At 38.1% G+C, this 16070-nt stretch overlaps 1 protein-coding gene across 1 annotated transcript; it reads right to left on the bottom strand.

The window, feature by feature from the left end:
* Window positions 1–14686: 14686 nt before the first annotated feature.
* LOC119548487 lies at window positions 14687–15265 on the bottom strand. The gene is made up of 2 exons (XM_037855761.1): window positions 15087–15265; window positions 14687–15035 (listed from the first exon to the last, which is right to left on the bottom strand). The coding sequence occupies exons 1-2, from the start codon at window positions 15226–15228 to the stop codon at window positions 14716–14718; spliced, it is 462 nt and encodes a 153-aa protein (XP_037711689.1). The 5' UTR covers window positions 15229–15265; the 3' UTR covers window positions 14687–14715.
* Between the last annotated feature and the right edge of the window lie 805 nt (window positions 15266–16070).

Raw genomic sequence — 16070 nt, 5'->3', positions numbered from 1 at the left:
AACTAATCTTGGCACAATAAAATGTACACTAAGAGAAATCATTGAAAATTTGGGTGCCAAAAAATTCTGCGTGCGTTCGAGTCATGTCAAGTTTTAACTCTCTACCTTTTAAAATGTGGGCGCCAGACAGAACATGGCGTTATGGGCATTTGTAATGCAAGCATGGGCTTTTAAATTACTAGTACTATGTGAAACATTTGACCATATTGCTTTTAATATGCAGTCGCCAGAGTTACTTAGTCCGGTTTCACAAACTAGCTGGCATTACTTTAATTGCTCATGACTTGTTAATGAACAGCCCGATTGAAAATATTTATTAATTTTAGATATATATTGACAACAATAGATGATTATTGACAGTCAAAACTAAATCTTATTTACTTTATAAAAAAATCTTAATCTTGAATCAGAAATTATGGAGTCTTAATCTGAAATCGTAGCTCTTAAGCTCTTATAGTTTCGAACAAGACGAACATGGCTACATCGACTCGGCTGGTGATTATGATTTTTAATTTTGCCGAAATACTCAATACCCAATACCTATGTATATTTCTTTAGTAACAACCATGCAATGATTTTTGATTTGTTAATAAAAAGCTAGACATATTTATTAACTTAAATAATATCATATTTAGGTTTAATAATTTATTTAATATAGTTTATTTATTTTATCGAATGTAATATCATTTTTCGTCACAATTGTTGATATCAGAAATTTTTGTTAAAGGCGCGTTCGCCACTACTTTTTACCTCGTTAAGAGGTGTTTTTGTTTGATATCAGAAGTTTTTTTTTGCACAAGAGTTTAAGTACCCAAATAAATAACAAGTTTTATCTCTTTAACTACCTATTTTAATAGCACAAGTTTGGAATCTCAAGGGCTGTATAGTTTCAGATTCCAAGAGAAATCTGTCGTTCTTACATTTCCCGCCGAACTAGCGGGTTTTTTCAAAGTGGTAGAACAAATAGATCAAGTTTCCTATTTCGATTAGCTTCATGCAAGTAAAGGACCCTAAAACCATAACAGATTTTCCGTTTGAAAAAATCTAACAAGAATATTTTTCATCAAATTGGTTTTTTTTCTTGTTTTTTCCAATATGTATGAAATATTTCGTATATGGAGCTGAAACGTGTTGCACTTTTTATCGCTTAATATCTTCCAAACGGTAATTTTTAGGGCAAAAATTGTTATATATCAAAAGTTGAGGAATCTCAAGGGCTATATGATTTAAAATTTAAAAAGAAATCGTTCCACTCAATTTTAAGAAAATAGTCAAAAAGTGGTTTTAAAAAATTACTTTTTGTCATAACTCTATGTCTATAATATTCAGACAATTTTACTATATGAAAAGTATTTAGCAAATTAAATTATCTTTTCAGAGATATACAGCACGTTTCTGTAGCATTAGCTGTTTAGATACTATAAGCATTTTAAATCTGTCTTTTTATTTTTTTTTTGCGCTAATCTAGCGGGTCTTTCCAAAAGTCGTTGAACAAACGTTTTCTATTTCCAGCTACTTTATACACCCATAGGGTTTCCGAAACCCTAAAACTAAGATGGGATGCATACAAACCCACAAACAAAGGGACAAACATTTTCATTTTGGGAAGAAGAAGAAAATCTTGTTTTATGAATTACTTTTGAACGGGACATCGGATTTCAACAAATATGGTGTTAGCTAAACAGCCTGGGGTTTTTATTCCCACCGTATCCAGCAGCTCCAATTTTCTAAATTTTTACTTTTACACTTTCACCGCATTTTCTCCCAAAAAAATCTATATATTACGAAAGTCTTGGTATGCAATCTTCTTAGTTTTTGCGATACCTTTCGATTGGTGTATCACTCGTTACGATAATGGACCATAATGGCAGATTTTCAATTCTGCGGCTATATATAGTAGTTGTCTTCGCACGCTCTCTTGCGCGCTTCGCCACTACGTGTACTGCCGTCCACAGTGATATTAAATGCGAGCATAAGCACAACAAAACCAAAATTGCTATGTTTTCATAGTTTGCAGGGTGTTCATTGGTGGCTGCATTGTAAAAGTAAGGGTAATCATCTGTGGAGTCATAATAGGTTTCCTCACTTTCGGAGGTAGAGGTAAAGCTACTTCCGCCGTAGAAGTATGGGTAACGAAGTCTTGATTTGCGGGATGGCTTGTCCGATGATTTGGATATCCCAAAGCTTGACGACGAACTCGAATAAGAGGGAGTCTTATAGGAAGAGCGCGATGAGGACCATCCGCCGGAGCTGAATTTGGAACTGGAACTTAAGCTAGAACTGGTACTTGAACGGGAGCTTCTACTACTTCGGCGGCTGGTACTGGAGTTTCCGATGACATCCTCGGTGATTAGCGTCAAGAGGATCAACACCACCACCACGAGCCAATTGAGCCTCCTTTGAAAACGGGACATTCTGAAATGAACACAAAGTAAGGTTACTCCATTTCATACATAGCGATTTATGTATCTTTTTATGTTCTTAATAGCTTTGTTTGTAAAAAATTAATTTAACGAGAGGACATGGACATGGTTTCAGCTAGACCGATTGAAATTAATTTATTTCTTAAAATCCAGAGATAAGTGAAACTCGTATGTCTTATTCAAGATTTACTAACAAGTGTATATTTAAAATTCGAAATACACTTATTAAATATTACTATAAAACTTAATCTTTTTTGAAATATATCAGATTTTTATTTCCTTATTCTTCATTCTGAAAAGTGAAAATTTGAAGCTTTTGAACATTTTCGTTGATTCCTTCTGTAGAATCTTCAAATTCTTTAAATATGGCTGGCTGAGTGAAAATATATGTGGCTTCAAATATATCACGATTTGTTAATGGAGCAAATGTATATAATTACCTGTAAGTTAGTTGTATGTGTCTGGAACTGGTTAAACTTTTTTTCCAGATAATTATTGAGTAGGATCAGGGCTAAGCTGCGTATAACTATATCAATGTAAATAGTTTAATATTTAATTTTCCTTTCGCGTTTCTGCCGTTTAGATTATGTTTCGTTAATTAATCTCGAGCAACTAAGCTGCGGTAAAAATTGGGTCGCGTTTTCGGTTTTTCTCTGGAGCGGTTCGAGATGAGCAGAGCAGCAATCGTGGGATAGAAACCGACATGTTGCTGATTAGTACACTGAAATAGGATTATCATATATTGCCGATGGTCTTTATAACTACTTCAAGTTTCGAATTTTAAGTTTGGTTCAGATTATTCATATATAAAAGAAGTAAAGGTCGAGATCTGAGAAATTGTAAAAGATTTTATTTTTTTGTTTTAATATTAGTAATCCAAATTTATAAGGGAGAATAATATAAAAGTCAAGCAGTAAGAAAAAAATTTAGTAGAAGAGGGGCAAGTGCCCCGACTTTCACATTTCCTTTGGATATATAACAATCAGATTGCGATAAGTATCAAAACTTTAAATGTAAAAAGTACATATACACACTTATATTCAGTGGGCACAGTAGGCCAGAAAGAAAGTGACCATAATGGATATCAGGTTAAGGGGTTTCGATATCGACCTTGACATGTGGGAGGCTGTTGAATGAATCTGCATCGGTGGTGCTGAAAAGCAGGTCTGGTCAACCTCGATTACTTCGGTTGAATTCTTCGGATCTGGTTGCGGTACTTTTATGGTTACACAACTAAGGTCACCAGCGGTGTTGGCAGATTTCTGAGTAGCCTTAGGTTTTATTGATTTGCTTCGTTTATTACTTATCACCGTATTGGACGCTGCCACTTTCCTGGTGTCGTCGCTACGGCTTCTACCATTTAAGTTCATTTTAGTAAAGCAATGGGGATTGTTAGGTATATTCATATTTTCGTTATCCCAAGGAATGATAAATTTTTTTGGAAGCTTACTCTAGGAAACGGCCGACTTTTTAGGTTTCTCTGTATAGGAAAAAGTTCCGACTGGCGGGAGTCCTGCAGGGTTGCTAAGGTGAGGATCCAGCTGGAATTTGTCTCGCTTTCTGGTAGGTTGCAGGATTGTAGGGCGGAGGTTCTTGGGACATCGGTGGGACATTCCAGCCGAATGGAGAAGAGCGGGCTGAAGGAGCCGCATTGTGCGTCTGGAAACTGCTCAACTTGCTCGGCTGCGAGTAAGATCCGCCTCCATTGCTCGGCTTTTTGTTAGGCGAACCTGAATGGGAACGGGAACTACTGCTACTTCTGATGCCACTGAGATTCCGATTGGCATGCACATCCTCAGTGGTAAGTATCAATATAAAGAGGACCACCACCAATAATCTGAAATAGATTTAGTGCATTACTTCTCCCAATCAAATCTGTTTATACCCTTGCAGAGGGTATATTGATTTCAGTCAGAAGTTGGCAACGCAGTGAAGGAGACGTTTCCGACCCCATTAAATATATATATTCTTGATCAGCATGACTAGACGAGTCGATCTAGCCATGTCCGTCTGTCCGTCTGTCCGTCCGTTTCTACGTAAACTAGTCTCATAGTTTTAAAGCTATCGGGCTGAAACTTTTCCAAAAGTCTTATTTCTTTTGCAGGTAGTATGTAAGTCGGAACCAGCCGGATCGGACAACTCTATCTTATAGCTCCCATAGGAATAATCCTAAAAAAATTACAACTTTGGTGACTTTTCCTAAGCTTGGAAATAACATTTTTGAATTAGTTTTGAATTTCGAGTTATATTTCATCGAAATCGGACGACTATATCATATAGCTGCCATAGGAACGATCGGAAAATTGGTGGGAAAATAATATGAAACAAATTATAGCTTCGGTGATTTTTAACATATAAACTCCTAAGCTTGGAAATAACATTTTTTAATTAGTTTTGAATTTCGAATTAAATTTTATCGAAATCGGACTACTATATCATATAGCTGCCATAGGAACGATCGGAAAATTGGTGGGAAAATAATATGAAACAAATTATAGCTTCGGTGATTTTTAACATATAAACTCCTAAGCTTGGAAATAACATTTTTTAATTAGTTCTGAATTTCGAATTTAATTTTATCAAAATCGGACGACTGTATCATATAGCTGCCATAGGAACGACCGGAAAATTGGTGGGAAAATAATATGAAACAACAATGAATATCATTTATTGTATTTTTATACCCGTTACTCGTAGAGTTAATGGGTATACTAGATTCGTTGGAAAGTATTTAAAGGACAGAAGGAAGCGTTTCCGTCCGGATGAACGCTGAGATCTCGGAAACTATAAGAGCTAGGCTATTGAGATTTGGCATGCAGATTCCTAAGATTCCTGCGCAGCGCAAGTTTGTTTCAGCAGCGTGTCACGCCCACTTTAACGCCCACAAACCGCCCATAAACTTCAAAAAATCGTTAATATGAACGCGGATATCTCGGAAACTATCAAAGATAGAGAATTGGAATTTCAGATTTAGATTTCGTAGCCTTGAGCGCAGCGCCCACAATTTATATGCTACATACAAAATTGTATACTTTATAATTTATGGGGTCGGAAACGCTTCGTTCTACCTGTTACATAGTCTCCGACGAATCTTTTCCTTTCCCCGAATACGATATACCCATTTCTCCACAATTATCATTTACTCAATATAATCCCAGTAACCAGAAAATATATGTAAATAACAAAGTGAATGCGTTGTGTGAAAAAGTTTTTTAAAAGGACAGTAGACCATAATCAGAGTCCCCACAATTGATAAAAGGCTTAAAAGTGCAATCCGACTTTGCTAGTTGGGACCCAGGTGGTCTGATCTACCTCAATCGCCTTGGTAGGATTCTTTGGTTGAACTATATATGTACATGGGCACACAAATAATGTCACCAAAGACGGAGCTCATTGGGGTAAGCTGGAGTTTCAAAAGAAAAGGCATTTTCTGGTGGCACTGCCGGCGAGAAAGAGGCCGTTGCTTGGCTTCTCCACTATTTATCTCCTTAGTATCTGATTCTACATCACAGGTCAATTCAGATCCGAGAGCTCCCTTGTTGTTAATGATGATATTGTAGCTGCGACCATAGACAACACCATGGTAATGCTGTACGTGTTCCACAAATACCCGACCCACGTCAGCTATAAGTTCAGTATCTTGAAAACATAATAGGAATTAGAAATGACTTGAAGATAATGGGGCACGTTCGAAATTGCAGTTCCCAACATGATGTTTTGATCCGAATTCAACTTACCCATCTTCTCGCCTGAGGATTACTTATTTGGCCGCCGTGAATAGTAAACAGCTCTGGCTTCGTGGTGACAGTGATGGTGGTGGCCGAGTGGTATGTGGCACCGGCTGGCAATTGGAAGGAGGACCTTTTCAGATACTATATGCAAAACTGGAACTGGGACTGGCAGCTACTGCTAGACAAGATGGCCTCTGCAGATTCAAAGGTCCTTGGGGCTTGATAGTGATATTTCAGTTAATTGGCGGAGTAGGGGGGATAAGGGGCCGCACTGTGCGTACGAGACCACCTTCGTAACACAGCTTCATATTATTCGCATGGGGGTCAAGAACAGAGTGGTGCGATGGAACCGAATGGGTTGGCGATAAGTAGAAGTGCTAACAGGTCCTTCTGCTGTAACTGAACTTTCACTTGTCCTGCACTTCCACTACACCCAAAAAAGTGTAGAACGATCAATTTGAGAACGAAGGTTCTTAAAAATTAACCAAATCGTTCTTGAAATCGAACGTTATTAATACAATAAGCTTTCTTGCTTCAATTTAAAATTCAATCAGAAAAACCTTATGTTGAAATGTAAAAACAAGGAAGAACGCTATAGTCGAGTACCTCGACTATCAGATACCCGTTACTCAGCTAAAGGGACCAAAGGGAAATGGAGATATGCAAGCAGCAAAGCGAGATTTAAATGCGCCACCTACCGGCGGAAGACAGATTTAAGCATTGTGGGCGTTAGGGTAGGCGTGGCATATTCGGATAACAAACTTGCGCTGCGTACAAGGCTACGGAATCTAAATCTGAAATCCCAATACTCTATCTTTGATAGTTTCCGAGATATCCGCGTTCATATTTACGATTTTTTGAAGTTTGTGGGCGGTTTGTGGGCGTTAAAGTGGGCGTGGCAAACTTTTTTTTGGGTCAATCGATAGGTATTGATGAGAACAATACATTTCAGTTTAAATTTTTACTCTAGCATCAAAACTGTAGAAGCCACAGTTTTGGGCGGTTTGTGGGCGTTAGAGTGGGCGTGGCACTCTACTGAAACCAACTTGCGCTGCGTAAGAAGCTCAGGAATCTGCTCGCCAAATCTCAATAGCCTAGCTCTCATAGTTTCCAAGATCTCAGCGTTCATCCGGACAGACAGACAGACGGACAGACGGACAGACGGACAGACGGACAGACGGACATGGCTAAATCGACTCGGCTAGTGATCCTGATCAAGAATATATATACTTTATGGGGTCGGAAACGCTTCCTTCTGCCTGTTACATACTTTCCGACGAATCTAGTATACCCTTTTACTCTACGAGTAACGGGTATAATAAGTTAAACTAAACTAAAACGGCATAGAAAGCTTTAGTGGAGAGCTTTGGCTATCAGATACCCGTAACTTAGCTAAAGAGAGCGATTCCGACCCTATAAAGTGTATATATTGTTGATCAGAATAACTGCCTATCTGTCTGTATGGACGCTGTAACTTTGGGAACTATTAGAGATAGAATGTTGGGACTAAGCACGCAGATTCTTTGGCTTCCTGCGCAGCACAAGTTTGTTTCATCGGAGTGCCACTTCCACTGGTGTGGTGATCTCCGAAACAGCGAATTTGCTGCATGCATATCTTCATCTCCATCGCACTTCGTCTAACTGAACAACAGGTATCTGATAGTCGAGGCCATCGACTATAGCGTTTTCATTGGTTTTTGTGTAAAAGTTACTGAAATGTAACTTTGAGGTATTCCAAGTATTGCTTATTTAATATTGGTGTAAAGAGAATTTTTCTAGAAGAGTAACGCAAAATATTAAAGTATTTAAGAAATATTGAAGTTTATAAGCAAAACATTTTGATTTGTCGAGTCTTTCCTTTTTGCCGAGATGTTAAAAATAGACTGAAAATGTCCACATAAGCTAGACAAATACTGAATGTTGGTTAAGTCGTTTTTATTAGTATTTTCCGATTTTAGTATTAAAACTGCGTTCACACTCCAAAACCATAAAAATGTTGCACATCTTTATTGTGAGCTTTATTATACCACTCAAAATTCGGTTTTCGATACTAGCCGAGAGTAGTGACACTACCAACAGTTGCGATTATAATATTCATCACCAAAAATGTGATGATAATCAGGCAAAAGTGTCCAAATATCGGCTTTGACAGTTGGGGGCCTGCTGAACGGATCGGCCGGATCGGCGGAACTGCTATGGCCGATATTTTAGGTGCCTGTGGACCAGCTCCTGGAGCGGGCAGGGGGTTGGCTCCTTTCGGGATTTTTCCGGTGATTGGTCCCTTCGTATTTGGTAGGTTAGGAGGAGGAGCCTTGTGGATCGAAGGTTTAGGAGGCGCGGGGACCGAAGGCTTTGGAGTCCCGGGGCGGATGACCGTAAGCTTGGATTGGGCATCCCCGTCCTCAGTGGATAGGGCTAATATAAGGAGCACCACCACCATTAAGACGCCAATAAATCCCATCGGGTATAGAGACATTCTGAAATAGATCCAACGTTTTATTTTACCCAATCATCTCAGTTTTTCGATCAGCGCTCGGCACTCATACGATTAAATGCTGGTTTTCATTTGTGTGCGATATTTGATGGGATTAGTCGTGTGTGTGCCGACCGCTGCACTATAGTGCCTCCGATTGGCCAAAATACTTAATATGAGAATTATCTAGATCTAACAAGTCTTTCATATTGCTGTCATAGGAACGATAAGGTCGGACTATTTACCCATCGCTCCTAGGACAGCTATACGATATAGTGTATAAGAGAATATGATCAGAAAACAACGGAGCAGAAGCTGAATATAGTGTCCCGAGCCGGCTCGTTCCGTCTTATATACTACCTTCGAAGACTTTTGGGAAAGTTTCATGCCGAAAGGTTTAAGGCAAGGTAATACAAGTAAAATTAAAATTAACTAGAAAGGAAGTTTACTTCGGCAAGCCGAAGTTTGTATACCCTTGCAGTCATAATTATTAATAAAAATAATAAAAAATACAAAAAATGATATTCCCAATAACATAAGACAATATGTCAGAGAACACCGAAGCTATAATTTATTTCATATTATTTTCCCACCAATTTTGCGTTCGGTCCTAATTAAATTCGAAACTCAGAACTAATTAAAAAATGTTACTTCCAAGCGTAGGAGGTTATGTGTTAAAAAACAGCAAAGCTATAAGATTTAGTTGTCCGATCCGGCTAGTTCCGACTTATATACTACCTGCAAAAAGAAGTAGACTTTTGGGAAAGTTTCAGACCGATAGCTTTACAACTGAGAGACTAGTTTGTGTAGAAACGGACGGACATAGCTAGATCGTCGTCTAGTGATGCTGATCAAGAATATATATACTTTATGGAGTCGGAAAAGTCTCCTTCCCTGCGTTGCAAACTTCTGACTGAAATCATAATACCCTCTGCAAGGGTATACAAATTACATTACATAAGTACATAGTGTTCTTAAATTAGAAAAAAATTAATAGCAATTGTTCTTGTGTTAAGACATTTTGTCTGAATTTAAGGACATTCAGTCTTGATTCATTTCTTTGACCCAACTTTCATATTTTAAGAATAGTTTACTTAGTTTTAAACCGTTTTTTTTTCTGTGTAGACAAAAAAAAGAAGACATTTGTCATCATCAGAATTACATTACAGAAATCTCTTCAAACAAACTTTTCCCTTAAAAGTAAAAAATAAGTAGACGAATTAAAACCAACCAAATAGTAGGTTTTGACAAAAATGTTCCTAAAATCAGAACGAATTTAATCCGAAACTATAGATCCAAGGACGCCGAAGGTTATGATTGGTTGGGTTTAAAACCCATAAGTACCCAAAACCGTCGATGGTTTCTGCGAGACTCCTGATTATTATACCCGTTACTCGTAGAGTAAAAGGGTATACTAGATTCGTCGGAAAGTATGTAACAGGCAGAAGGAAGCGTTTCCGACCCCATAAAGTATATATATTCTTGATCAGGATCACTAGCCGAGTCGATCTAGCCATGTCCGTCTGTCCGTCTGTCTGTCCGGATGAACGCTGAGATCTCGGAAACTATGAGAGCTAGGCTATTGAGATTTGGCGTGCAGATTCCTGAGCTTCTTACGCAGCGCAAGTTGGTTTCAGTAGAGTGCCACGCCCACTCTAACGCCCACAAACCGCCCAAAACTGTGGCTCCTACAGTTTTATAAAATAATAAAAATTTTAACTGAAATGTATTGTTCTCATCAATACCTATCGATTGACTCAAAAAAATTTGCCACGCCCACTTTTACGCCCACAAACCGCCCACAAACTTCAAGAAATAAATGTAAATATGAACGTGGATATCTCGGAAACTATCAAGGATAGAGAATTGGGATCTCAGATTTAGATTTCGTAGCCTTGTGCGCAGCGCAAGTTTGTAACGCAAATATGCCACGCCCACTCTAACGCCCACAAACCGCCCAAGCCTGTGGCGCCCACAATTTTCATGCTAGATACAAAATTTTAACTGAACTGTATTGGTCTCGTCAATACCTATCGACTGACCGAAAAAAAAATTGCCACGCCCACTCTAACGCCCATAACGCTTAAATCTGTCTACCGCCGATAGGTGGCGCATTTCAATCTCGCTTTGCTGCTTTGCTGCAGTTTAAAGTTTAAACTAACAAACACTTAGTACCACCATTACTTAAACGCATACTACAAAATGTTATTAAAACGCTTTAGGACTAATTTTAAAATTAAAAAATGAAAACCACTGCTTCTATAAACAAGAAAACGACTTTAACTCATCTTCATTTTGCTACCAAAGCTTTTTAAAAACAAAGGCCTACAAGAAACTCACTTGAATACCGTCTAGAAATAAATTTAGTTTCTTTAATGAAATAGAGTTTTTTACAAGAGTAACGAAAGAACACAACCACACTCGCTGGACAGCCGATTGGAAGTGCCATTTTGAGAATTCATAAGTCTTTAAGAAATATTTAACGTTATAAAAAACAGCTAACGGAAATAGTGTGCTTTCCCGCTTTGCTGTCGATTTAAAAATAAAATGGAACAGGAAGAAAGGCTATAGTCGAGTGCTGCGACTATCTGAAACCCATGACTGTGTTTCAAATTTAAAACATAAATTAAAATTTTAAGTCATTTCTATTAGCGAGTCATGCTGGTTAGTCATAATATTTAAAATAACAATGCGATTGGTACGATTCTCAGCACTTATATAGGTACTATTCAGAAAATCAATTTAAATTTTTGTTGTTGGGGCCGGTGGGGATAGGTGCCCCTGGGTATTGACCTAGTTGTACTCACTAAAAATACGCGTCCAAGTTATTCCAAAAACAAGATTTTGGACGCTGAAATCTCGGAAACATTAAGGGCTTGAATGTTGGGACTCGGTATTCAGATTCCTGCGCAAAGCAATTTTGTTTTCGCAGGGTGTCACGTTTTTTTCTGATTATCAATTCCTCTCTATATGCCAAAAAGTATTGAAGTCAAATCATTTTTTAATGACCATTAAAAAGTTATAACTAAATAATAATCAATATCTTGCATTTCAGTCGAGTAGTATATATTCTTGATCAGGATCACTAGCCGAGTTGATCTAGCCATGTCCGTCTGTCTGTCCGTCCGGATGAACGCCGAGATCTCGGAAACTATAAGAGCTAGGCTATTGAGATTTGGCGTGCAGATTCCTGACCTTACGCAGCGCAAATTTGTGCCACGCCCACTTTAACGCCCACAAACTTCAAACTATCAAATATAGAGAATTGGGATCTCAGATTTAGATTCCGTAGCCAGTGCAAGTTTGTTACGCGAATATGCCACGCCCACTCTAACGTCAATAACGCTTAAATCTGTTTACCGCCGGTAGGTGGCGCATTTCAATCTCGCTTTGCTGCTTGCATATCTCCATTTCCCTTTGGTCCCTTTAGCTGAGTAACAGGTATCTGATAGTCGAGGTACTCGACTATAGCGTTTTTTCTTGTTTAGCAATAAAATGGTCTTCTGCTACACTTTTTTCAATAAGAGGATTACAGTTATTTTCTGATATTTATAAAAAAGTCAGAAAATAAAAGTTATTTCATGACACACATATGATTAGTAAATAAAAGTTATAACTGCTACGGTCCCTGGTTTTAGAAAATAAAGTTAGTTATTCGAAAAAGGACTTTCACTTCGGGAAGTAGAAGTTGAAAAAATATGTGCACGCAGATCACGATTTAAAAGTACGATCATAAGTAAGGTCTTATCTTCCAAAAAATATTTGCCCATATTCGGTCGTAAGATTTTGTATGTTGAATTAAGACTATTCTAGTCAAACGGTGCATTAAAACTTTGGCTTGCCGTTCTTGCTCTTTCTTTCCATCAATAACGACTTCAACTTATCTTGACTTAGTTACCAAAGCCTATGAGAATCTGACCTTAATACTGCACGGAAAGAAATGAAGCTTTCTTAATGAAATAAAAAAAGAAAGAACAGAACCACACTCGCTGGATGGCCGATTGGAAGTGCAATTCCGAGTACCCATAGGTCTGAGAAATATTTAGCCTTATGAGCAAAGCAGCCTCCCGAAAATGATATCTTGTGTTTCCCCGCCTTGCTGTCAATTGTACATGTCATACAGTACCCCGAGAAGAAGCATTTGGCGTCATGTTTATGTAATATATATTAGAGTAAAAAAGGTATATTGCATTCGGGGAAAAGTATGTAACAGGTAGAAGGAAGCGTCTCCGACCCCATATATATTCTTGATCAGCATGACTAGCCGAGTTCGAACGCTGTGATCCCGAAAACTACTACTGTAGAGGGTTGAGATTTCAGATTTAGATTCCTTGTTTTCGTACGCAGCGCCTGTTTGTTACGAGAACATACCACGCCCATTCTAGCGCCCACAATCGACCACAGTTTTCATGCTAGAAACAAATTTTAACTGATGTATTTGTCTCGTCAATACCTATCGATTGACCTAAACAAAGTTTTCCACGTCCACTCTAACGCCCAGAACATGCTGCTTGTACATCTTTTTCTCCCTTTTACTCCCTTTAGCTGAGTAACGGGTATCTGATAGTCGGGGCACTCGACTATACCGTTCTTCCTCGTTGAGTTTTTTAAAGGGGTTGGCCTAGTCTTGGTTTTCAAGAAAATCTTTTTATTTTTAAGAATTGCATCTATAGCGGCGGTCGGGAGCTTCCTATTATCCTGTTATGGAATATCTTTGTTGGTTCTCTGAAATTTCGAAAATGCCGTGCAACCAAGGGTCGGCACACACACATCGATTTTCTGACCTGTGCAAAAAACACAAATGAAACTCAAAGTGGCATTGCGTATCCATAAAGAATATAAAGAATTTCATTATTCATTTCATTATTCTATTTTAAGTATTAAATTAGTAAGACAATAAAATACCACTCATTATTTCGTTCAAAAATCTTACTCATTGTCCGATAATAGCCGTTCATATATTTATATAAAAATGGTAAACAGTTTTAAGAAAGCATATTAATAAGAAGAACCTTCCTTATTTGTTGTGTTTGTTTGGACAAATTCGTATTTGCTGAAGCAAACGTATTCTTTACAGGGACTATTACAACCTATATGATTCAACCTCTTAGATTCAACAAGGAAGAACGCTACAGTCGAGTGCCTCGACTATCAGATACCCGTTACTCAAGAAAAGGGACCAAGGCGGATGGAGATATGCAAGCAGCAAAGCGAGATTGTCATGCGCTACCCGTGGGCGTCAATAGAAATTTAAGCGACATGGGCTTTAGAGTGGGCGTAGCAAACTTTTTTTTGGGTCAATCGATAGGTATTGACTAGACAAATACATTTTAGTTAAACATTTTTTTAGCATGAAAACCTTGTCGCCACAGTTTTGGGCGTTTAAGTTGGCGGGCAAACTTGTTTTGTGTCATTCGATTGTTATTAATCTTGGCACAATTAAATGTACACTGAAGAAATCATTAAAAAACTGGGTGCCAAAAACCTATGAGTGCGTTCGAGTGGGCGTGGTCCTTGGATGAAGAAAGCAACGTAGTAGAATCTTTATGTCAAATTTTAATGAACAGTTTAAAGTATTTTTGAACAGGTAGATAGGTGAATATTGACAATCAAAACTGAACCTAATCTACTCTTTTACAAAATCTTTAAAAATGTGGGAGATAGACCGACTTAAGCATTGTGGGCCTTGTGCTGAATCAGAAATTAAGAGCCTTAATCTTAGATCATAGCTCTCTAGCTCTTATAGTTTCCGAGATCCCAGCGTTTGCACGGACAGACAGACGGACATGGCTAGATCGACTCGACTAAGGATTATGATCAAGACTGTTTATACTTTGTTGGGTGGGAAAAGCTCTTTATATTACTCTAGGAGAGAAGTGCATATAAACTTACGTTTCTATAGATTCAAGAACTAGTTATACCTACAGGTATATAAGTACATATATATTCTACATACCTATTACCTATGACACCATGAAAAGACTTTTGATTTGTTAATAAATAGCTAGACATATTTATTAACTGAAAAAAGATCATATTTTACGTGTAGAATGGGGTTTTGTTCATAATACACTCATTCTCGGTAACCCTACTTCGGGAGTCGTGGCTTTTTGAAGACCGGGAGACCGGCTCCTGGTAGACCAGCAGCGGAAGTAGAACTTGGATTAGTAGAAAGTATTTCAGAGTCCTCCGGAAGGAAAAGTGCCACTGGTAAGACCGAACGAGAGCTAGAGCTGCTAGCACCCGAAAGGGCAGCACCATGTGCCAACGGATTGGATGGCACTCCGGTCTTCGGCTTCGGTTGAGCCTGTTCGAAGCCCTTGTCCTTCAGATCGGCCACCTTGCCCTCCTGACAGTGGCGCCTGGTGGGCAGCGATTTGGCGTCCACCAGTTTGTCCCTTGCCAAAGCTGAAGCAAATCACTCAAAATCTTTGCCTTTAATTTCGGTTTTCAACTCACTGTAAGCGAGGTCGAGGATAACGCCACGTGCCCGCGGTTCCGCCTCCAATCCAATGTCCTTAACCAGTTTGTCCACGAACTCCAGGTCAAAAATGAGATCCAAGTTGCGTGCGCACAGCTTGTATTGCAATTTGTTGTCCATCGTTAAAGGAATTATTTTTCAAGTGCTTCCAAATGACTTGACAGTTTGCTAGGGCCAACTTGATTAGCCAAAATCTTTTTAGGTATGCAGGTTAGTCGGTGGGAACTCTGCGATCATGGTATTTTCCAGGAAATATCCCAAAGAAATTTTATTTAGTGGATATGTTAAAACAATGCAGTAGAGTTAATCAAAACAAAATCAAATATTAAGTGATTTTAAGTTGTTTATATATTAGGTTGTCAAAAAAGTCCTGCGGTATTTTTATTGAATTTTCAATTGTTCATAAAATTGGTTTAAGTAATGCGATTCAAGTCAAATATGCGCCGTTTTCTTCAATGACGCGTTCCCAACGAGATGCCAACTTCATAATGCTCGTCTTATAAAAGATAGCTTCCCTATTGGGTAAAATTCATTTATATATTTATTTATTTATTTTTTATAATATTTATGGGTTTACGGTAAAAGCAAACTTGGTAATGCCTAATTGTTAAAAGTTCAATGGAAAATTTCAGCAGCTGCGGGAACGACCCTTAATGGTTCCTGTTGAATTTTTGAAAAGCTGTGACCAGTTGTCAGGTAAAAACATGTAATATTTTATTATATATGTATATAAATAAAGTTAATGTATACATTTATTAATAAGGCAAGAAGAAATAAAGTAAACGTTTAAATTTGATTTTAAAGTAAATAATGCTTACTGGTGGTACTAAAATGTTAAAGAGTTGCCATAGCTTTCTAATGAAACAAGGTGATAGTCCCAAGGCTGTTGTATTGCTTAAGATTCTGAAAATAGAGTTTGTCTGGAGCAGCTAATGAACAGCTGACCAAAATTCAGCATTTTA

The sequence above is a fragment of the Drosophila subpulchrella genome, chromosome 2L, assembly GCF_014743375.2.
Source record: "Drosophila subpulchrella strain 33 F10 #4 breed RU33 chromosome 2L, RU_Dsub_v1.1 Primary Assembly, whole genome shotgun sequence".
Taxonomy (NCBI): domain Eukaryota; kingdom Metazoa; phylum Arthropoda; class Insecta; order Diptera; family Drosophilidae; genus Drosophila; species Drosophila subpulchrella.
Note: the sequence above shows the minus strand (reverse complement) of the source record. Positions and strands in the feature narration are given on the sequence as shown.

Coding starts and splice junctions, on each gene's coding strand:
- LOC119548487 (XM_037855761.1), bottom strand. CDS start 15,228: ATGGACAACAAATTGCAATACAAGCTGTGCGCACGCAACTTGGATCTC. Junction 15,036..15,086: donor TATCCTCGACCTCGCTTACA/GTGAGTTGAAAA, acceptor GATTTGCTTCAG/CTTTGGCAAGGGACAAACTG.